A 25,080-nucleotide genomic window follows, 5' to 3' on the forward strand; every position below is an offset into this window, starting at 1 on the left:
TTATTATTATTATTATTATTCAGGAAAACGTTCAAACTTTGAAAATGAAAAAGAACACTTCAACAAATTAATATTAAATGCCCCAAATCTTGTTTTTTTTGGTTCTTTCCAAACTTAAGTTTAGTTTGGGCCTTCATTGGCTTCCTGCTCTTCTTGTTCATTCTGGAAGAAAAAAGGAGAAAGAACTAAAGAAACGAGACCAAACAGGTTACATCAACAACACGTTAACATGCCACCATGGGATTGGTGATGCCACCATCGCATGGAATAATCAATAACCTAAAATAAAAGCTTTGCATCAACTCCTACATCTACCCAGCTACACAGTTGTAAAACAATCTAATTTGAAAAGATTTAACCACATGGAGCGATAAACTGAAGGCAATATATTATTACCTGAGCGTTGCACCACCGTTCAAAGCGCTCCCTGGCCGTCCCCAGGCTCTCCTTATCAGTCCTCTTACAGTAGACCTGGATCAACCACTCCTGAAAGTGTCCTGGGATGAGCGTGGACACCTGTGGACAGGAGCCGGAACAAAGAAGAAGCACAGTCAGTTAGACACATAACAGGTTCAGTACAGCGTAGGAGTACCCAGACTAGAGCTAGATATATTGGTAGACAAACACCTTAACATTGATAATGTTAACAGTAAATAAGCTTTTCTAATCATGATGACCATGAGATGGAGGCTTCCTGGTTCCTATCAACAGAGAAAAGCAGATCTTCTCATACTGTAAGGCAATGGCGAGCCGTCCATATAAGATGTGAAATGTCCAGGCGTTTTTGAAGGACCACAACGTTTTTGTTCAAACACATTTTCAATGTTGTTTTTTAATTAACAACCATTATTTGTGTGAAAACACACTAGTTTTAATATTCCTCCAATTTTTTCATTTTGGAAAAACACTGACTACAGTCGTAACACTGGGATACGATGTACGTCTACTCTGAAATGCTCCCCGGATGATGCCCAGTGTTCAGCTTATCTCAAACATCTACTGTAATGCCAGTCTAAGATGGGGAAGTCAGTTTTTACTATTCATCACAATAACCAATTATAAATGAACATATTATCTCTCATATACATATATGTTTATACTGCACTGACATGCTTTTAAAAATGATTGTGTTCAATGGCAAAGTTCTTACCTGGCCCCTGGGGATCTTGAAGGCCCTGTTGGGTGCACTCTTGCGGTAAAAACGTACGTGATCGATGGGATTCTTCTTCCCCATGCCATAGTTCATCTTGGTAACCTAGGAGACACCAGGGGGAGACATTTTACCATTTACTGACGCATGCATTGCGCTGTGGAGGGATGAATATAGTATAGGTTGATCATGAAAACAAATAAATTAAAAAGGTATTTTTTCAATTTAATGTAGAGACATATTTGTCACACACATAGTTTAGGGTATATATAATGTGCAGTGAAATTATGGATGGAAAACCACTGGTCATTGTTAAAAACAACAATTAGCACTGTTATTTTATATATATTTTCAAACTGCTTAATACAACAGCAGCTAACTGGATTTCTGATATCTTTCATCTGCCCGCCTGGGCCACGTCCCACAATTTAGAACAGTCCCGGATCATTTCATACCAATCGGTGCATATACTCCCTGGTTGGTTAAGGGAAGCTATCTTGCCTGTCAAGTTAACGCAACACTTCTCAATCACAGATGAATGTAGGAAGGGAGGACATTGTTGAAATGTAAATTATATCTGCATCTAGGATTTGCATACCTGATTCCCACCACAGAGCTATCAGAACAACCACAAACCTCTCAAAGGGAATCTTTAAAATCAGCATAGATTTGATGCCACTAAGAGACAGTAGGACGTACATTGACAATGAGGTCGTTTGGGGTCAGGTTAATGTCCTCGTCACCTGCCAACTGCATACCAATTGCCTCCTGGAAAGATCAGGGAAAGAGCGTCAAAACTGTCATGGATTTGTTCCTCTGTCACTTCTAACACACACACACACACACACACACACGCTCACACACACACACACACACACACACACACACACACACACACACACACACACACACACACACACACACACACACACACACACACACACACACACATACCTCTGTATCGTTGATTTTCTTCTTTGTATAGAACTGGCCCACACACTTGTAGAGGCGACGGTTAAGGATGTTCTCTAGGATCGCCCTGGCCAAAGCCAGCTCCTCTAAGGTAGAAACGAGGATCTGTTCGAAGACATTGTCTACAGGGGCGTAGACACACATCAGAAGTGACTTATAGTTCATCTTATAATAAGGAGCAGATAGTGGTGAGGCATCTTGCTTTAGGAAGCCTTAGGGTAGGTTTAGCCTTGGGGTAAGAAAGAATTAGTCTTTGACATTGCAAAAATGCAATAGCCAAGCCAACCACAGCACCGTGTGGTCTCAGCACTAACCAGTCAACTTGGTGTATGCCACCATGTCCTCTATAGCTGTGGACATTGTGAACATTTTCCCATCTGACCCCTTGAATTGGAGGTGTTGGTCCGCCAATACGAAGGCCTCTGTGATCCTAGTTAGAAAAACACAACCAAACTCAGTTTGGAAAACAATTACTTTCGTAATTATTATAGTACCTAGCACAGACACAATACTTACATGGTCTCAACAATGTTTGATACTTTGTGCTTGTAGGCTCTTCTGTGGAGACAGTTTCTTGTTTGAAAGAAGTCATACACATTGCCCACTTCCTGTTGAATGAATTCCCAGAGTTATGTTTAGTCAAATATAGGACCAATTAGAGATCTGCTTCAATCAGATTAAAAACAGAAGTCTGAGATCATTTTACCTTGTCTCTGGTACAGATTTGCCTCCCCTCTGCTTCTTTTTTTTTGTCCTCATCAGTCACCCTGGCGAACTTGCCCTTGTCTCTGGTACAGATTAGCTTCTCCTCTGCGTCTTTTTCTTTGTCCACCTCACACACCCTGGCGAACTTGATGAAGCGGTCGTGGTCAAAGTTATTCTTGATGCCCAGGTGATGGCAGTCTCTGAGATGAGGAACGGAAAGGATGAATACATTGACATGATAGTGCAGGATTACTTTTACAGGTTCTTGCTTTGTTTCTCCATTGATTGGTTGATCCAGAGAGGAAGATATCCCTGGCAGCTGTGGCTGTGTATTGAGTATGGTTAGGTCACCAAGGAGATTTTCAAAGAATGTATCACAAAGTGGTGCAGTGAATTCTGATACCAGTCATTATGGAGCAGGAAGGTGCAGAGGGGTTTACAAACAGGTAATGGGTAAAAAAGGGGAGAATATTGCGAGGATAGAGAAACAGTGACGGCTATGGAGGTCTGGTTGGATGGCCTTCTGGGAGAAAAATGTGAAAGATATTCGATTTACATTTTAATTTCTAGTTTCTTCACAGCCTTCATTGGTTAAACCAAAGCTATTAGGATCTTTTTTTTATTGCATCACTGACTCCGTTCCTCATCTCACTCAAGACTCACTTGTTCAGAGTTTACCGACTCTGCATAGCCTCCCCCCCTTACCCCCCTCTTACGCACTTATTGTATATAGTACGTCCTTGCACTTGGTGGTCCTTGCAATGGTACTTAGCATTGTGTAGCATGTGATCCTATCTTTGTTGTATATGAGGAAGGGGTTGACCTAGCAGTTGTTAGTGCTTGGCACTTGGTTCTATAAACATCCTTACTGTACCGACAGCGATATATTGTCTCTCTTTCTTCTTACAAATGTACTTATTGTAAGTCGCTTTGGATAAAGGTGTCTGCTAAATGCCCTAAATGTAAATGACTCCTGTCTCTCATGAGAGCAGCATTGAGCCTTCTCCTGTCACACCGTCCACTTCTGTGTGGGGGCCAGTCTCATCACCCGTTCATCTACCGCGCTCTACCCACCTGCCGGCAATCTTCCATCAGCACACAGTAGTTTCTCCGGGTTCCCCAGACAATCATCGCTAGATCGTTGTTTCACACCTAGCAGTCAGTACCTCGTCCCTGGCCCCTCCCCGTGTTCAGATTGTTGGTTGTAGTGTTCGGTCGCTTTCGCCAAACTGTCTTCTCCCTGTGTCTAGTCTGCCGACCATCCTGTTGCCGAATCCTCGCCTGTCCGACTACTCGCCTGTTGCCGACTACCTGCCTGTCTACCTGCCTGCAAACAAATTCCTCGTCCCTTTTCCTGCCGTAACTTATTTGTTGCTCTCAGTGAAGCCCCTTATTATTTGCTCTGTGTCGAGCATTTGGGTCCACTCGCTCTTCTTCCCCATAACACCCCCTCAAAACCCCTCATACTGAAAACAACTAAACTAACTGACTTTATTGTCTGTCAAGTCAAAGGTTACATTCTTAAGAGGTCCATATATCAATAAGAATTTAGATCCCCTATAATATCCACTATTATTATTGGGTGTCAAGAAGCGAAGCTGCGAGACAACCTATTGTTGGGTGTCAAGCAACGAAGTTACGAGACAACCTTTTGTTTTTGTATGAATGGGGTGTCAAGCAACGAAGTTGCGAGACAACCTATTGTTTTCGTACTGTTTGGGTGTCAAGCAACGAAGTTGCGAGATAACCTATTTTTTTCGTACTGTTTCTTATTATTATTTTACCTCCATGGGAGTCTATGGCAGCCCATAGAACTCCTTGGTGAAAAGTTGTGAAATTTGGCACACTGGTTCAGGACTGGGCCCCGTTTCCCGATATCGATGGATCGAAAGGTGGACCCTTCGAACCATGGATAATTTCTTTGGAGCGTTTCCCGAAACTCCTCTTAACGTGAACGAGCATTCGCTGCACTCAAGAGGAACGTAGGATTGTACCTGTCCACTGACATGGTGCTGAAACGGGCTATGACGCAGGGGGAGACGCAGGAATGTCGGAGGAAAATGGGGTTAAAAAGAAATATCTCCCCATCAAGGCCAACCGCAGAGTAGCCTACCAAAAGAATAGATTGCAATAATATGAATGCTAAAGATATTAAAACACAATTGATTAAGCCTAGGCCGACATATATATCAGTCCTAATCCTGAGCGCACGATCGGGAGGTGGAAGTTGCGCTTTAGATGCCTTCACAAGTCCAGCGGAAGGCTCCAGTTTTCGCCGGCCAAGTCATGCGCTGTGATATGTGTGACAGCTATGTTGCACAAAATTGCAGCTAAGGCTGGGGTAGCTTGGGTTGAACCCGAGGACATTAGGGACGATGACGACGAGGAAGATTGGTGTGAGGACGGCCTCCCTCATAACTACGCGGCTGGTTTTCATGCACGTCGAAGAGTGATTGAGACTCGTGACTACCAAAGATGCTTTCGGGAAACGGTGTGAAAACTGTACGATGCTCGTACGACCCACTCTGCGATCCCCTTAGGCTAAAGATGCTTTCGGGAAACGGGGCCCTGGCCCATTAGCCCTCAAGCAAATTTGAGGTTGCTAGCTCATCAGCTCTAGCGCCACCAACAGGTCAAAGTTGGACATGCATTCATGCTTAGAACTTTCGACCCATTCATCCAATATTCACAAACAAGGTATCATTGGAATTCTTGAACCAAGTCGAGTTCAACGCACCCCATGACGCCATTTTGCGCCATGATGGATTTTCCGCCATCTTGGTTTATGTCCAAAACCTTCAAAATGCTACTTCTATCACAGATTTTGTGCAATCATCTCCAATCTTGGCCACATGATCTACAGGCCATTCTTGATAAAAAACATTGAAATATTGTTCAAATTCTAAACCGTTTGCCCGCTACCGCCAATCAAATTCGACCGTGAAGCGGCCAAAAAGGGAAATACGCCAACATCTCAGCAGCCCTTTGACATATCATAACCATACTTGGTACATAGACCCATGACATCATCATGTTGATCATTGACCTATAGGGGGCGCTATAATTAACAAAGACGTGTTTTAACTACTCTCTCTTCACGTGAGTATATTACACACTTATTTTCAATGTCTGGTAATCAGGGGCGGATGGTGTATAGGGGCGATTTGGACGACGCACTACCAACTGGTAGAAAGAGGATTTTTTTAATTTTTTTATTCTATCACGGCAAAAGTAGTTTTCAGTGTTCCAGACCTATTATCTGTCATTGTCCAATCAGAATCGTCAGATTCAAGTCGCGTTTCAAATGGTCCCGCCTCTATGGGCGAATTCATCGACGTGGAAAATCGCCCAAGCCTTCTCCGTTGACTCTAATGTTAAAACTTTTTTTTTCGGAAATTGAGCCTTCAATGCATTTTCAATGGGGATTTGCGGGGATGATGGCCCCAGACCCCCCTACAGGGGCAGAAAGTTGGTTTACAAACTTTCTGCCCCCCCTATAATAAAATTCACCTGCCGCCACTGCTGGTGATACTGTCAGACCGCCCCATATAGCTAATAAAATATTTCCCATGGCAACCTCAGAAATTCGCCGCCATGTTCAAAGTTGTCAAAATCAGTTGTACATTTCCACAGGCCACAAATTATGTCCAATCTTCATGAACCTTGGCATATATGATCTTCAGACCAAGCTGAACAAATGTGTAAAACAGCTTTCTCAAATTCAAAACCGTTTTGCCGTGACAGCCAATCAAACTTGACGGCAAAGCAGCCAAACAGGAAGTAAGCCTGTTCTCAGCATCTCTTTAACGTATCATAGCCAAGCTTGGTACATAGACTCATGACATCATTCTGGGGACATCCAAACTATTTGCTGACCTTTGACCTCAGGGGTATGTCAAACAGGAAGTGAGCTCATATCTCCGCAAGGCCTTCATGCATCCAAACCAAACTTGGCTCATAGTCTTATGACCCTATCCTGATGATGCCCAAATAATTTGGTGTGATTTGACTTTTAGGGGTGCGTTGTTAGCAGCAAGTCCATTCCAGCCCTTAGAAACAACTTCAATGTATTTTCATTGTGATACACATTTGCCAATAACTTTCATTGCCTGTAAAATCTAATCATATGTATTTTATCATGATCATCATATTCTGTTTTATATAAAACTGATAACATATCAATCATCATGTCAATCTGACATACAGCATACAATCAGAACACTACTTCATTTATTTCAATGTTAGTGTTATTAATGTTAGTTGAACAGCGCTCATTAAAGGGTAGACACTGCACTCGTGTGGCAAAAAGAGGTACTGCATGTATAATGCACCAATGACGTTATTTACCATTTTGCCCACTTTTAATATAAACTGAATTCTTACTGGATTAGATGCTTCATGCACCACCTTCAGAAGGCATGCTTGTTTACATTGTGTCTCTGTTCGGGATATTGTTCCGAATAATCCCATTGTATTTGTGTCATTTGTTCTGTCAGGCAGACTGTATTGCGCCCTTACCTCTATGGGGGTAATTTTTCCATTTGGTAAACATTGACGCGTTCTCGTATAACGCTCTAGTTCATCCCACCGGCTGTCGGTATTACGATTACCGAGACGGTCGTCATGTAGCCACCTAGCCAATAACGTCCGTCCAGCAAAATTTGTTTATCAAGTCCCATTATGCTTGACCCCCACATTGCTGCTCGCAACTATACTTATTATTGTTATTAATATTATTATTATTATTATTATTATTATTATTATTATTATTATCATTATTATTTCTAAAAGAGTCACTTACAGTCTTGTGCAGGCATTTTTAACCATGGTAAATGTAGTAGGCCTACTGCAAACTCTGGTTGGGAGTTTGGTCCTCTATATCCTAAATGTATTCCTTTGTATTATTGAATTATATGTTGGCCTAATATTGTTCTACTCTACATCCAATAGTCATCTCTCAATTGAAATACATTTTAGTATTTAAAAATATGACCAACTAATCATATTGGGAGGAATATTAGTATTAGGGCATCCAACCCAAAGCGATATGACGCTACATACCTTGCCTGTTAATATAGGGAAAAACATTTTTTGGCAGGCTATTATTTCTTGCAAGGCATGAGGTACAAGGTTCACTCATATATCCAATCAAATAAAAGACAATCTCATCTTAAATCAGGAAACTCTCATTTATAGATATTTTGTTGTTGGAAAAATCTTTGCGCTGGACAAGTGGGACAGGATTTAAAAAGGACCTCTATAATACGGCTAAACAGATTTGTGGAATGAGATCAAGTTAGCGCACTATAACTACGCAATTCCCGCTATAACAGCTAAATGAACATTTGGGATAAAGCCATGAACCACCGAGCCACTACAATATCCTGCCCCCAACGGACCCGCACCTCAAATAATTGATGGCTGCAGTGAATATCTTGCATAGTTGTAAAGAACATTGGCATGAACATCTCACACAATACACAAACAAGGTTAGTGACCAGAGTAAGGACTGACCTCGCAAAGTAATCCCATTTGTCCACATCGATGCTGTTCCTTTTGTTGGACACAATCTCATACAGAAAATACTTCTCTGGTTTACGGCCTCCGTGTTCCAACTGTAACGACAGCACGAGGAAACGGTCAACAGACAAATAGAAATAGAACATAGCAATGTAGCAGCTCACTGCAACGGAAACCCTTTTTCTGAGTCCAATGAGTGTGAACTGAAAAAGGCCTGATATGCGGTGTAGCAATTAGGGGGTTCTGTTAGAGAACAATTCATTTTTCAGGCTATGGTGAGAGGAGGTTATGAACAGTAAGTTCTTCAAGCTCTATACAGGAGATATTTTGTAGTCACCCCAATTTTGATTGTCGTTAGCCTCACTTGTAAGTCACTTTGGATAACGAATTAACTAAATCTAAATGTATATAGCGGGGCCACTCTATTGGGAAAGTCACTTTACTAACCCCTCTGTGGGAGAGTCATTGTACAAACTCCTCTGTTGGGAGGGTACCATCGCTTCTGTTGGGAGAGCCATTGTTTCAACCCTTCCGTTGGAAGAGTCATTGTGCACACCTGTTTTTTTGGATCATGAGGGTAGGTCCTTTTCCCAATGATCAGCTCCTCGATGAAGAAGAGGTCCACTGGCAGCTCCAGCCTGTAGCCCTTCATCACCGGCTTCAGGTTGTTAACAGTAATCAGATGGTTTAACATGTCTAGCGATGCCTTCTCGTGCTGCAATGACATACACACACACACACAGGTTGCTCAGGTGTCCCTGAGCAAGACACCTCACACTTACCGCTTCCAACCTAGCGACCTACGACCTAGCTGCTGCCTTGCATGGCGGACACCGCCGACAGTGAGTGGATGTGTGTAAAGCACTATGAATGCATTCCACACACACATTACCTTAACTTGTTGTCTTATTTTTTTGTTAACAGAGCTACAGCCAAATACTCTTTAACAGTGCAAACGCCAAACCCTTATCAGCTGAAACATTATTGCCTGACTATGGATAATAATGTTCATCCTATGGTAGCCTGTTTTAGTCATAGAATATGATGTACGTATGCATAGTTAAGAGGTTTGCTCTCAGCTTTTGTTGAGAGCTTGCAACTTAAGGACTGAGGACCTGAATATGTAAATTAATATAGAACAACCTCTTTAAAACATGTTGAATGACTTGCTGCAAAGACAGTTGGTGGACTCAGAAGGTGCCAGGCAGTGGGATAAATCTTACTACTATAAAAGCAGGCCTGTCACACTGTGACACTCAAGATACTCAAGTTACTCAAGTGCGCATGTGCCAAGCGCAAATGCATATGTACACCGCAAGCACCCACATGCGTATGAACATACACGGAAACGCACACACATGCGCACACACTACACACACACACACACACACACACACACACACACACACACACACACACACACACACACACACACACACACACACACACACAAGCCCGCGCACACACCGCACGTCAACACAAAGGCATCGACACGAACACGGAAGAGCACACACGCGCGAACACAAACACACACACACAGGCACAGGTAAGACGTACGGCTCCGCCATCGGCACACGCGCAGGCAAGAACACACACACACACAAGCACGCACATGCGCACGAACATACACGGAAACGCACACCTGCGCATACACCACACACACACACACACACACACACACACACACACACACACACACACACACACACACACACACACACACACACACACAACCACGCGTATACACCGCACGTCAACACAAAGGCAGCGACACGTACATGGAAGCGCACACACACAAACACACGCACACACAGGTGTGCCATCGGCACACGCGCAGGTAAGAACACGTATGCACGCGCACACACCGCAGCTACACTCGCCCAGGTAAGATGTTATGTTTTTAAACATAACAGCTCCACCGTCTACAAACTCTCCCAGGTAAGACCTTCTGTCTATAGACTATATAAATTTCTCACTCGACAAGCAACGGCAGGTCGTTCATTTTGTCATATAAAAACCTTTACATTTCAAAAGACTACACTTTACTCTACTCCTTGATGAGCCTCCCGAAATGTCTTGCGATATTAATATCCCCCTTCCCCCCTGCCGACTGTTTTATTTTGCTTATGTTTTGTGTGTATGCTATGTGTGACTGTAGGCTACTACTGCCTGTCTTGGCCAGGACACTGGAAGAGATGTTTAATCTTAATGATGATTATTATTTTCAACTAACCAATAGTAGTTGCCTTGTATTTTAAAATGTCAATGCATTTATCAGCCTTGAATAACAGTAAATGCTATTTAATTATTGATATACTACACTTTCCATTAAACAATTACCCCTGTTAATTACAACTAGAGGTTGAGTGCGAAAACTCTAGTATAGATTATATTCTAATACTAATTCTAATCCTCGGTGGGTTATATGCATTGAAGAACCGACTGATTCTTGCTTAACACTGCTAATGAAGAGAAGGAAAAGTTACAGTTTCCCCCTTTCAATAGGTTGCCTTAATGGAGAAAACTGTATCAAGGATGCGTTCAGTGTTTTGGAGTGTTATGCTTAAATTATAGTTGTTTAAGAGCTATCATTTGAGTATAATCTTTTAGAAATGGCATAGTCATCCACCAGCCATAAGCATTTTAGATTTGAACAATTAATGGCCCTTCCCTGATTGATTCTGGATTCTTCTTGCCTATCAATCACATTTGCAACCATAGCGTTATCATTTAAACGGAGGAGAAACGATGAAGGGAGCTGGGAGGGAGGCTCTGTTTAGACAGAGGGTTGTATATTTACCAAATTTTGCTCTCTTCCACTCATTCCTCTTCCCTTAACAAATCTCTTATCTTACCTACAACACCTTTCATTAACTTATATCAGGCATTTTGAGTTCTAATTTCTAAACTGAGATGACATTTTGTTTTACTTTCTGAAAGCTTAAAGTTTTTAGGTTGGAATCCTGGAGATGTGGATAGAAGTTAGTAGTTTAGGAACGTGAGGCAAGACTTTTGGCTTGTTTTAGCGTGTTGCCAGATAAGGGTCTGTGAAATGTCCCGGAACAAACAGCGAGCGGAATTTTGGAGAAAGCAGTGGGAGAATCATTCAGTACCGTCCATTTTTTGTCCTCTTTCAAATCTGGACGTGCTTTAGGAATGAACTTCTTATCAAACAGATGAGAGAAAGGTCCGTGTCCTATAGAGAGAGAGATATGTGTTTAGAAATTTGAAACCATTCATTATTAACCAATCCCTCATTCGTTTCATGCTCACACAGAAACTGGCCGATGTTGGATGTTTTGAGGTAAGGGTTGGGGTGCAGCTCTTGTTACTCACCCAGATCATGGCAGAGGCCAGCGATTTGCACACAGAGGATGTCTCTCTTAGTGATATTCAGTCCAGGCTGTTTATTTTGCAGAGATTTTGCAAGCTTTCCAGCCAGGTACCCAACTCTGCAAACAATAAATTAACAAAGATGCTTTAATTGATTAACGTTGCCACAGAGAATCTGGTTAGATACAAACAAAAGTGACCAGTAAAAGATAACCCAGTTAAACGCTGCAATATAAGTGTCAGTTAACCCTGCCACATGCCAGTGGGTGCCAGCCAGGGGTGTGTCTCCTCCGACACCAAGCCACAGGTAAAAGCTAATCTATTGTAATTGGCAAGATGTTTACATGCAGATCAGCTGCTTAATGCCAACATATCAGAGCTGTCTGTGGTGATGGCTGGTTTGACCTGTGTGCCTGCTTTGATTCTGAATGCACCCAAGGTGTGCAGCCCCACCCAGATTCCAATCAATCTGACTATAACTCAGGCCATCAGCCACAAACGCTCCACAATAAACTTGGTTGGGAGCCTCAAACACTGGTTTTCAACAATGTAATGAATTCTGCGAAACGAGAATATTTTGACAATACTTTGCCCCCAAAATTTTAACTAAGGACAAACAAAAAAAGTACTGCCATTCGACCAGGATCTGCCCCACGAGCATTTGCAGCCCAAGGTGGGACTTTTTTACTTCCTACTAGGAAAAATCGATTAAATGGCGTGTCATGTTGCAGTTACTTGACGCAAACTCAGGTACGATGTCCAAATCCCCATTTCAAGCCTCATTGTCATATGAAGTAATCTCCACATGGATTGTATGAATTTAAAACACATTTTTTAAAGATCTTTGGTTTTCAACTTAGTATGCTTTCAGACCCATCATCATACCTAAACAGTAGTTGGTTTAACCTTAACCCATCAAATAAATGTCAATGTAGTTCTATGTCGTTTTATCTTTAATATTAACATTTTCGCAAATACTTTAATGATGGTCGTACACAATAAGTGCAAAGTTTAGCATAGGTATCTGTGTTTTTCCTAATCTTGGAACAAAACTAATCTGCCAACTCATGTTTTATTTGCTCTGCCATATTGTGCGGCCCTATTCCTGGCTGGGGTTGGTCCAATAACAACAATTATCAAATTTGGGGCCAAGAATGCTGCAGCTAATGTGTCACGTTTTGTTGCTCTAACTGGAAAGATGTTCTTGAGTAGTTATTTAGAATCTTCCACAAAAAAACAAATATAACATCTAGCACAGCATGGCCGCTGTCCGCCAGATTTCTTTATGCTTGAGTCATGTTTTTGCTCTCAGGATTCTAATTGGGAATTTTGAGGATCAGGACTGGGTTGTGGGGAATGAATTGGGGAATTACCAGTTTGCTGTACTAACTTTGAAGAATTATCAGGCGTATGCCCGGCATAAATCATGATATTCCACTTGTCACCAACTGCTTTGTGGACATGTGCGTGCCATCTGGCGGTACAGATTTAGAGGTACCATACGGGATTTGACTAATTATCAAAGCGGTTTGAAAGATGTTACACTGGCCCTCCCTCGTACAAGGTATCCACTTGACACACACACACACACACACACACACACACACACACACACACACACACACACACACACACACACACACACACACACACACACACACACACACACACACACACACACACACACACCCACCCACCCAATGGAATGCTCAAAGCGATTATGAGATGCTCCGGGGAAAACGTAGTATGCCCCTCCGAGCTGCTTGATGTTCCTCAGTCTTTGGAATTGAGGTGTGTCTATGATTTTGACCAGAAGAGGGTGGAGTGCAATGTGTCCGTGGATGGGGTCATTAAAGACCTGAAAGAGAAGAGAGATAAAACATTACTAAACGCTGTCTGTACCGTTATACCGTGGTTTTGAAACCAAAGAGGGTTGGAAACATAAATGCTGAATACAGGGTTTATAGTTTTGAATTATGCTTCACAGTTGTGGAAATTATTTTGGCAATCAATTCAAAGTTTGAGCTCAGCAACCATTCACTGAGTCTTAATATAAAGCTGTCTGTGGCAAAAATATTTGTAACCTGACTTTCTTACTTTGTATGCTGCCTCCATACATTCAATGTCGGTATCTTCAGGTCTGGAGAAATAAAAAAAAGGAGTGTATGAAAGTGGATCGGAGAAAGAGAAGCTTAGACAGCACATTTGATCTTCAATTACCATACATTATTAGGAATGTTCCTTACGACTTATTTCCCTTCATTAATGGTTTATGTCATGGACATTTTCTTGCGAGAATAAAACACTTAAAACTGCTTGTTATATTAAAGCATTGTAGTTGATTTATTTCGGCTGAATGAGAGAGAACAAATCACAGCCATCAGTAGCTGGCTTGAGCACTCCTACTTTTCAGACGGTGGTCAACCTGGGGGTGTCTGTATGCATCCAACAGGAAAGCCTATACCTTCAAGATGACTAACATAACATACTGTGACTAAGAGAATGGCCACTCATAGGATGCAGACCAAGAAAACATTTGGACCTAATTTACAATTTACGTAATTTAAAAGTTGAGAAAAGCACTGCTCACAAAAACAAAATCTTCTACCACAGTTAACGGGGCCTAGCAACTAAAACAAAATAAAAAATAGAAAATGTCTAGGAATCAATCAAAACTGAGGACACTACATTCTAAGAGACCAAACATGGTTAAGAAACTTTTTATATTGGAATCCAATTTTAAATTAGGCCAAAACAGGGGAATTTTTTTTGAATAATCTAGGTGTGGACGTTTAGATTTCAATAATCATGCAAAATAAATCATTGTCTGTCGAGACAAACATGAACACGGTACTTAAGATGAATTTTATCCGCTCACTGATTACTCTGGGCAAGACCCACCGATCGCTCAAACTCAATGTTAAGTCTTGAAAGTGCTGCAACTTGTCGTGAATATCCTATTTTCTTGCCAATATCAGACTCACCCTGCCATCTTACGGATTTTCTTTAGTTAGATGTTGTATCCAAACTCCATTAGCAGTCAATGTTTCAAGCCTTGGACTATAAAATCTGTGCACTCATGTTTTATTTGCTCTAGTATATGCTTCTTAAATACTATCAAGGCAGATCTCCATGGCTGGGTTGGGCCAATCAAAACTATTTATCTAATATAGGGCGGGTAGATTCAACAATTGTTTACTGGGATGCGCCCCATGGGAGTGACGTTGAGGTCTTTTCATAAACGACAAGTTGGCTGTTGCTGATGTTGCATATGTTTCATTGCTCTGATTGGTTTTAGGTCAATCCAATTGTGCCAAGAGGCATTAGGCTATGCGCATATTGTCACGATCCCTGGAAACCTAAAATTAACTGAGTAGTTAATAATAGAATAAAACACAAAAATGCAGTGGGGGTAGCTTTACTTCCTGTTGACCCAGAGTTATGTTTAGTCAAATGAAGAACCAATTAGAGAGTTGCTTGAACCAGATTCAAAATTCTGAATCAGAGTCTTTGATCATTTGACCTATTCTCTGGTGTAGATTTTCTTGTCCCCGTCTACCTCAAACACCCTGGCGAACTTGATGAGGCGGTGGTGAACAAAGTTATTCTTGATGCCCAGGTGGTGGCAGTCTGTGAAGTGTGCAACGGATGGGATGGATACATTGACATGATAGTGCAGGTTTACTTTTACAGTTTCTGGCTTTGTTTCTCCATTGATTGGTTGATTCAGAGAGAAAGATATCCCCAGCAGCTGTGGATGGAAATTGAGGTAGGTGGGTATTGAGGGTTGACTTTAACTAGTCACTTAGAGGACTTCTTGTTTATTTATTGCAAAGCAACTTGAATTCGGATACCGTTTGTATCAAAAAACGGCAGTGCCATTTGCCCAGACTTTGGCCCTAGAGCATTATTCAGCCCATGCGCTGCCTGGGAACTAATGGAGACTTATTAAAGGCTTATGTAACAGAGACAACATTGTGAGTGTCAGTCCAAGGAGGGTTTTATGAATAAATGTATTCAAGTGCAATAGTGTGTTTTGAAAGGTGCATTTGTGGCCAACCGGTCAGCTGAGGGGAAAAGGATGCAAGTATACCTTTGAAAAAAACATCTACAACAATGCAGAGCTTCCAGCACATTCCTCTATACAAGGCAGGGTTGGGTAGTTTCTGGTTCCACCGGTTTGGTGCGGAGTGCAAGGTTATACTGGTTTATCTTATGCTTACCGACATATGTCATTATGAGATGTTTTGGCATATTAAAACGTAGCCTATTGTTTACTTCAGGCCCTTGTGTTGATGCTAAATATAACTTGTATTGCAACTAGTGATGCTTATTCAGACTTTTTATTCTGAACATTAACTGACACTTGTTAACTCGTCCTCAACCATTCACGATAAGAACAAGGTTAAGGTGAGGCCAACAATCCAACACATTAAGCTTGGTTGGGAGCCTCAAACACAAAGAGTATTTTGACTAAATACTTTCAAAAAACGCAGAAACACACAAAACCAGTGCCATAAGCCCAGACATTCTCTCTCCTTAGTTGTCTGCAGTAGTCCCTAACACCCAAAATGAAATAGGCTCCAGGTTCAACAATCCTGAAGTTTTCCTTTAACTTAGGAGCATGAAGTGCAATGGTCTGTTTTGAAAGGTGTATTTGTGGCCAACCGGTTAGCTGTACCTTTGAAACAAATCTACAACAATGCATTTGTGCCACTTGTTGCCATGGAATAAAAGCAGCACGTGCTTGTGTACAAGAAAAAGTTCGGTGGCTTATGTTTTATTATGTTCTTTGAAGCACTTTGTAATCCTGTTTCGAAAAGTGCTTTACAAATAAAGGTTATAATTATTATTATTATTACCGGTCTGGGCTGTGTTGAGGATTGTATTTATTGTTAAAGGTAGATCCGGTTTATCTCGTGCTGTTTTCCCCCTCCCTACTAGAGCCCTGTCTCTGTTAGTTCATGACACATTTTCCCCGCCCTCACGCCCCACCCTGCCAGATCCCCTTCTCTGACCCCCAGTTTTAGTTGATATCTTTCACCTTCATCCTGTTATTAAACACCCTCCCTCCCTCCCCGAACTACTTTGGGGGAGTCGACCAATGTAGGTATATACACATACATTGATTGAACAATGTATGAGTATACACCTTCATCCTGTTCTCATCCTCCTCCCTACCAGACGTCTGCCTCTAACCCCCCTTTTGCTTTAAGGCAACTGATCAACGGAGCAACTGAGGGGTTGGTATTAGCCTCAAATGGTCCTTCTTGTCTCTTACAGCCCAACAAAAGATCCTTTTCTCTGACCCCCACTTTCAGTTGATTAAATCCTCCTCCCTGCCGGCCTCTCATCCCTCCATTACACTTGAGGACTTGATCAAACAATTGATGTGTGTACACCTTGATCCTGTGCTCCTCCTCCTCCCTGCCATCGGTGGCCAGCCCCATATGGCCGATCCTTTATTTCCCAGATCAAGGACAGATCCCCCTCAGACCAACAGGTCTTGGGCCCATCTTGCCCAGCTATCACACCCAGGCAGTTGTCTTGGTCCTACCGCTCTGTAGTGTTTGTTGCTGGTCTCCCCTAAGAGAATCACTGCCAAAGGATGTGGAAATGTCTGTGTTCCTCATCCTGTATTTATAATATCACCAGATGCTGGTTTTGCTTTTGTTTCTTTGTTTGTCTTCATTTAGATATGCATGACCGATAGTATTTTGACTAAATACTTGCAAAAACACATAAACACACAAAACCAGTGCCAATTTCCATGCCCATACCCTCTCTCTCCCTTGTTGTCTGCAGTAGTCAACAATCCTGAAGTTTTCCTTTAACTGAGGGGCATGAAGTGCAATCGTCTGTTTTGAAAGGTGTATTTGTGGCCAACCGGTTAGCTGTACCTTTGAAACACATCTACAACAATGCAGTGGTGCCACTTGTTGCCATGGAATGACAGCAGCACACGCCTGTGTACAAGGTAGGGCTGGGTGGCTTACCGGTCTGGGCTGTGTCGAGGATTGTATTGATTGTTAAAGGTAGATCCGGTTTTGTCTCGTGCTGTTTTCCCCCTCCCTACCAGAGCCCTGTCATCCACACAACGTTCTTTGCGCTCGAAGTCCGAGAGAACAGCGTCAAAACGACGGTTGTAGCCGTCCCCAGATGACAGGAAACCTTGCGGCGCCCTGGTGTAGTGCCAGTGGCCGAAGGACGTGATAAAGGTGTTCAGAAGACGATCCGATACACGCAGTTGCAAGGAACGGCATTGCCTGAGGCCGTGGTGGAGGGGCTGTACGCTTGGGGATGAGCACTGAGCGTCCTGGGGATTACTTTGGTCTTCGCAGCCACCGTAGGCAGACCTCGTAGCATTCACATACAAGGGCTTGATCGGTGTGTCGCGAGCGCCGGGGCCATTCTTGTCCCTGGGTCCTTCTCCACTGTTACTCGATGGGAAGTCCGCAGGGAAGAGGCCTAGGTTAAGCAACAACTCGTAGGAGAGGTACATCGCCCAAACTGAGCTGCTCACGTACACCATCGAGCGGCAGGACGTAACACCACTGTCGCTGGGGGCTGTTGAGAGCCTAACGAAGAATGCTCCCTCAATGGCTATGGGGGAGCGGTTGGTGGCTGTCAGGCTCAGATTGACAGGATGCAGGTCATCACGCGAGAATCGATAGGCAAGGAACTCCTCTAGAGACCAAAGATCTGATTGTGCGCCAGTGTCTGCAATGGCGGATATGTTCCCTTCATTTTCTGTGGTCGTTGGTTGATGCTGTCTCGCGGTCCGACTGACCTGTCTACCGAGATGGTGATTAAGACTCGGGGGTGGTGTCTTAGCTTGGCCCGCCTCTATTCACCCCTGGACAAAATGTTGTGCCCGAGCCTGATGGGTGTGGGATTACTGACAGCGCTGTGTGTCGTCAGAGTGTGGCGACGGCCCCCGCAGCGTCGGTCAGGGCGTGCTCTGAGTTGAACCAATAAAATCGGGGAGATCGGCACAGATTCCATGTCAGCCAGCTGAATGTTGGTTGATGGCTGTTGTCACCTCTTCTGTCGGCGGGCCCTATAGCAGCCGACACAAATCTGGTGAGGCTTGGTATTCCAACCGCGAGATCCCTCTGTGAAGACCTTAAAGGTACTTTTACAGCCCAGGCACGAGGCTTGCCAAGCCCTTTCTGTTGGGGCTGGGGTTGTGCCGCGGCTCGTCTGTGGATTTTTCTGTAGGCGCTGGAATGATGACATGGCTGACAGAGTGGACGACGGGAGAGCATTGCGGGCCATTTCCTTGTTTTCAACGACCGCAATTACATCGTTCACTGGTTTCGTCAGAATGTCAGGTATCCCCAGTGTCTGAGTCATAAATCCCGTTGATTAGAACATCACAGATAATGTGGTCGGTATAGTCTGCATCCTTGCCACACTTGCATACCGCAATATAGGCACATGTCTCCGCCTTCCCTTGCACCCTGGCCGTGAAGGCACGGAATGCTTCATCACGTTCCTTGTGCAACTGAAGCAGCTTGGTGCGCAGGACACATGTGGCAACCGGAATCACGGCTAGTGAACGCATGGCAGCGATCAGATCCACCAGGGGTACGGAGGCGATGAAGGGATTGTCTTTCAACATGCTGTCTCCAAGTTCAGGCCCAGCGCACTGAAATAACTGGAAAGGGGTGTGGGCAGCTCCATTCCTCTATCGTTACGCCAACATCGACCCTAGGCCGATCAAGTTTCGGGCCATGTGGAGTCGGGATTTGGGCCGGCGGGTTCCGATGGACAAGTCTGTGATTCGGCAACAGAGCAATGGCGAGTGCTTCAGACACATCTCCGGTCTCGAAAGCGCAGCCAGGTACAGTACATCCAACGACAACCATGGACAAATCTCCCGAAAATTATTATCATTATTATTATTATTATTATTATTATAACTATTAAGGAAGACGTTCAAAATTTGGCAATAAAAAAGGACATTTCAATATTTTTTAATGCACTACAAGAAAACCATGAACAAAAGATTAGACTATATGTATTCACTATGGCGTCTGTATCTGGTTTGATTCTGGTAATTTATTGCCTGGACTAAATCAGTACAGCAATAGCTGCATATAGGATTAAAGAAACCTCTGAGAGAGATGAGATTGAACGTATATGAAGTTAAACCCACTGCATACAAATACACATTCAAGTGTGATTAAAGCTTTGCTTCAACTCCTACACCTAGCTACACAGTATTAAAACAATCTAATTTGAAAAGATTTAACCACATGGAGAGATAAACTGAAGGCAATATATTATTACCCGAGTGTTGCACCACTGTTCAAAGTGCTTCCTGGCCATCCCCAGGCTCACCTCATCAGTCCTCTTACAGTAGACCTGGATCAACCACTCCTGAAAGTGTTCTGGGATGAGCGTGGACACCTGTGGACAGGAGCCGGAACAAAGAAGTAGCACAGTCAGGGACAGACATGTTCAGGTTCAGTAGAGCGTAGCAGTACTGAGACTATAGGGCTAGATATACGCATAACAACTTCACATTGATAAACAGTAAATAAGCTTTTCTAATCATAATGACCATGAGATTCAAGATTCAAAATGGTTTTATTGTCATATGCACAACAATTACAGAGCAGTCGCTGGCAATGAAATTCTTTAGTCTTGGTCTCCTCCAACAGTGCAATATAAGAGAAAGTAAAGGTATATGAGAAACACAAGAAGGAAAGCTGAGACTTAAATAATAAAAAATAAATATAATAATTATAGCATTAATAATAAAAAGTAAGTGTATAAGAGGAACACAAGTAGGAGAGCAGGGACCTAAATGCAAAACTAAATAAATAAATGTAAAATGTAAACAGACGTGTTCATCCAGATGTCGACTGGTATAAAGTGGCAAGTTATAAAGTGTCATAGTGGTGAGCTAGGTAGCTCACCACCAGTGGTGAGTGTAACGGTCCTCCATAGATGGCATCTCCGTCCTGGTAATGTGATGGGCATTTTTCACCACCCTCTGTAATTTCTTACGGTTGAGGGCGGAGCAACTGCCGTACCAGGCGGTGATGCAGCCGGTCAGGATACTCTCTATGGTGCACCTGTAGAAGTTGCAGAGTATCCTGGAGTCCGTGTTGAACCTCCGCAGCCTGCGGAGGAAGAAGAGCCGCTGTCTTGCCGTCTTTGTGATGGCGTCGGTGTGGGGAGTCCAGTTCAGGTCCTCGCAGATGTGGACCCAGAGGAACTTGAGACTGCCGACTCTCTCTACTGTCGTCCCGTTGATGGTGATGGGGGCGTGCTCGGCTCCCTGCTGCTCCCTGTAGTCCACAATCAGCTCCTTAGTTTTGCTGATGTTGAGGTTGAGGTTGTTGTCCTGGCACCAAGATGTCAGGGCTCTCACCTCCTCTCTGTACGCCGTCTCGTCGCTGTCGGTGATCAGGCCGATGACGGTCGTGTCGTCAGCAAACTTCACGATGGTGTTGGAGCTGTGTGTGGCCACGCAGTCATGTGTGAACAGGGAGTAGAGGAGAGGGCTGAGCACACAGCCCTATGGTGTGCCGGTGTTGAGAGTCAGGGTGGAGGATGTGGCGTTTCCTATCCGCACTGCTTGGGGTCTGCCCGTCAGGAAGCTCAGGATCAGATGGAGGCTTCCTGGTTCATATCATCAGAGAAAACCAGATCTTCCATACTTTACTGTAATGCAGTGGCGCGCTGTCCATATAAGATGTGAAATGTCCAATGAAATTACATTTTCAATGTCTTTTTGTGTGAAAACCATTATTTGTGTGAAAACACAATAGGTTTACTCTTCCTCTAAATGTTTCATTTTGGAAAAACATTGACTGACTCGGAAATGCTGCCCCATTGATGCCCAGTGTTCAGCTTATCTCACGTATGCACTGTGATGCCAGTCTAAGATAGGGAAGTCAGTATTTAATGTTCATCACAATAACCATTATAAATTAACCTATCATCTCTCATATACATATATGTATATGATATTTATACTGCACTGTCTGACATCCTTTTAAAAATAATTGTGTTCAATGGCAAAGTTCTTTCCTGGCCCCTGGGGATCTTGAAGGCCCTGTTGGGGTCACTCTTGCTGTAAAAACGTACTTGACCGATGGGATTCTCCTCCTTCATGCCATAGTTCATCTTAATAACCTAGGAGACACCAGGGGGAGACGTTTCACATTTTACTGACACATGCATGGCAATAGAGAGGGATGATATATTACACGTCATAGGTTGATCAAGAAAACAAATTAAAAAACGGTATGATTTAAATTTAATGCAGAGACGTATTTGCGTATTCCCACAACATAGTTGTGGGAATATACCCTGTGCGGTAACATTTTACAATAAGGTACGCAAAAACATGGGTAGTTAATGAGGAACGAATGAGTAACGAATGATGAACGACAATTGTGACAATTATTCAGTTATTACTGAGGAGTTACTGGTAAACAGACTAGGGGACTACTGCATTCGTTACTGAGCAACAACTTATGAACGACCAGGGCCCTAACTGGGGCCCTAAGTGACAGTTATTCAGTAACTACTGAGGAGTTACTGGAAAACAGACTAGGGGACTACTGTATTCGTTACTGAGTAACGAATGATGAATGACCAGGGCCCTAACTGGGGCCCTAAGTGACAGTTATTCAGTAACTACTGAGGAGTTACTGGTAAACAGACTAGGGATACTGTATTAATTAATCATTCTGTGAATTAGCAAACTGACCAATTGATTATGAAAGCATCAGATTTTTCCAGGGATTTCAGAATTAGTAGGATTGATTAATTAACAGGGCACAGACGGGAAGATTGTCATATTTTAATAAAGATATTCACAATACATATACATTAATGTTCACATTTATGGTTGATTATTATTTATTGTTTATTATTAGTAATGTTGAAGGCTAAAGCAATTGTCCAACGCTGCAGGGCACGTCTAAGGCCCCGTCCACACGAAGCCGATTTCATGGCGAAACCGCAAAGGTCTTGTACGGTTCGGCCTTCCGTCCACACGAAGCCGGCGAATCCGCTGACCGAAACCGCAAACTTCTGAAACCACCCTCGGAGGTGGTTTCAAATCTACCCGGTTTCGTTTTGGATTCGTGTGGACGCCTGAAACCGACTGAAACCGTAAACCATGACGTCATCGCCCCACCCCTCGACCCTCTAGCCAATGACTGTTAAGCCCGCGGAGTCTCAGAACTCACAACAACAAGGATTTCTGTAGCAGAAGCAGCGCCCCTTATGGGCCTGGAATGTGTACTACAGCGTTTCTACAGATCTACCCGGTTTCGCTTGGCTTCGTCTTTACAGAGATACTGCGAAACCGGATAGATCGAAACCGTAACGGTTTCGCCTGTTTCGGCTTCGTGTGGACGGGGCCTAAGCCTGCCGCCCTTGGTTTCAACCGCTGTTGAAGGCAGGCTTGGCTCCCACACTGGATCGACTGGTAGAGCTGGATCTGACAGATGATGAGTTGTTACTCATTCGCGAACCATTCGCGAACCAGTAGTGAAGCTTTTTGAATAATTCGTTCACCAGTAGTTAAGCTTTAAGATTCTTTCATTTACCAGTAGTGAAGCTTTTTGTGTACCTTCATGAAAGTCATGCATCATACTGAGTTGTTACCCTTTCGCGAACCATTCGTTCACCAGTAGTTAAGGTTTTCGAACCATAGTTCCCCAGTAGTTAAGCTTTTTGAATCATTCGTATACCAGCAGTGAAGCACTTTAAGTTTTTTTTTTTTACCAAAATGCAGACTGCTTCAATCTCTACAATTTGAGTAAGTGGTGAATGTCATGCAGCAATCTGCCTAGGGGAGAATCTTTGTGGTCCTTCGCCAACCAATGAGTCCACTCGATGAATGAGAGATGGCTCTTTAGTGTCCTCTCTGTGCAGTTTCCCCGCAGACTCCACACCACTTGTCTGTGCGAGAAGCGCTGTTCTTGCATGACGTCGATAGCAACAAGATGTCGTTATGATTTTTATCGATACGGTGTCCTAAACTTTCCTCAACATACTACACCCATAATGTAGTGCAATCGTGTTGATGAATCAGATTGCGTTGTAAATAAAAACTGAATATCCAGCGAATATCAAACCGGCTGCTAACTTGTACCTGTTGAGGCAGTCTGCCCTTTAGAGCTGCTCTTTAGAATCACGCTATATGGTCAAATTTAAAACGATGGTACTGGCATACAAGGCAGTCGATGGAACTGCCCCTGCCTACCTCCAAGCATTGGTAAAGCCACACACCCCAGCTCGATCCCTCCGCTAAACTACCTCAGCTGGACGTCTGGTACCGCCATCGCTATAAGAGCTAGCAAAGGTCGATCAGCAAAGTCACAACTTTTCTCGGTTTTGGGACCTCAGTGGTGGAACGAGCCCCCTGCCTTTCTCAGGACTGCAGAGTCGCTCACTATCTTCCGAAAAAGGCTCAAGACTCACCCGTTCAGAGTCCACCTCGACTCTGCATAGCCACCCTCCCCCGTCTGGCCACCATTGTACATTGTATTGTATTTTGTTGTATTGTATTATAGTACTTAACTGTGTAGCAACATTGTATTGTGTTGTATTGTATTGTATTATAGTACTTAAATGTGGAGCAACTGCAGTAGCTGCTATCATTGGTGTAACACAGGGAATTGGTTAGCCTAGCGATTGTTGTAGGCCTACTTGCACTTGGTTCTATGAACATCCTTATTTACCGACAGCGATGTTGCACTTCTTATGACAAATGTACTTATTGTAAGTCGCTTTGGATAAAAGCGTCTGCTAAATGCCCTAAATGTAAATTAGGAGGCTTTGAACAGTAGGTTCTTGAAGCTCTATACATAGCATTATATACAGCATTTATTTTGTAGTTTTTGATGGTTGTTAGCCTCACTTTTAAGTAACTTTGGATGACAAATTAACGAAATCAAAATGAACATACCGGGGCCACTATTTTGGAAAGTCAGAATACTAACCGATCTGTGGGAGAGTCAATGCACAAACTCCTCTGTAGGGAGAGTCATTACCAACCCTTCTGTTGGGAGAGTCAATGTGCACACCTCTATTTCTGGATGATCAGGGTCTGTCTTTTTCCCAAAGATGATCAGGGTCGGTCTTTTTCCCATCACCAGCTCCAGGTTGTTAACAGCAATCAGATGTTTTAACAAGTCTAGCGATGCCTTCTCCTGCTGCAATGTCACACACACACACACACACACACACACACACACACACACACACACACACACACACACACACACACACACACACACACACACACACACACACACAAACACACACACACACACACACACACACACACACACACACACACACACACACACAGAGTGTTATGCTTGAATAATAACATCACTAGGTAGGTTAAAGGTGTGTTAAGA

The 25,080-nt window shown here is 43.3% G+C and overlaps 1 protein-coding gene across 1 annotated transcript; it reads right to left on the minus strand.

Moving 5' to 3' along the window:
- Window positions 1–92: 92 nt before the first annotated feature.
- LOC115549644 (deoxynucleoside triphosphate triphosphohydrolase SAMHD1-like) lies at window positions 93–14,704 on the minus strand. The gene is made up of 15 exons (XM_030365001.1): window positions 14,665–14,704; window positions 13,778–13,820; window positions 13,378–13,538; window positions 11,684–11,799; window positions 11,461–11,543; window positions 8,904–9,062; window positions 8,342–8,442; window positions 2,829–3,027; window positions 2,639–2,730; window positions 2,437–2,552; window positions 2,105–2,244; window positions 1,850–1,918; window positions 1,151–1,255; window positions 397–516; window positions 93–162 (listed from the first exon to the last, which is right to left on the minus strand). The coding sequence occupies exons 1-15, from the start codon at window positions 14,670–14,672 to the stop codon at window positions 121–123; spliced, it is 1,554 nt and encodes a 517-aa protein (XP_030220861.1). The 5' UTR covers window positions 14,673–14,704; the 3' UTR covers window positions 93–120.
- Between the last annotated feature and the right edge of the window lie 10,376 nt (window positions 14,705–25,080).

This window comes from Gadus morhua, chromosome 1, assembly GCF_902167405.1.
Source record: "Gadus morhua chromosome 1, gadMor3.0, whole genome shotgun sequence".
NCBI classification, from domain to species: Eukaryota; Metazoa; Chordata; class Actinopteri; order Gadiformes; family Gadidae; genus Gadus; species Gadus morhua.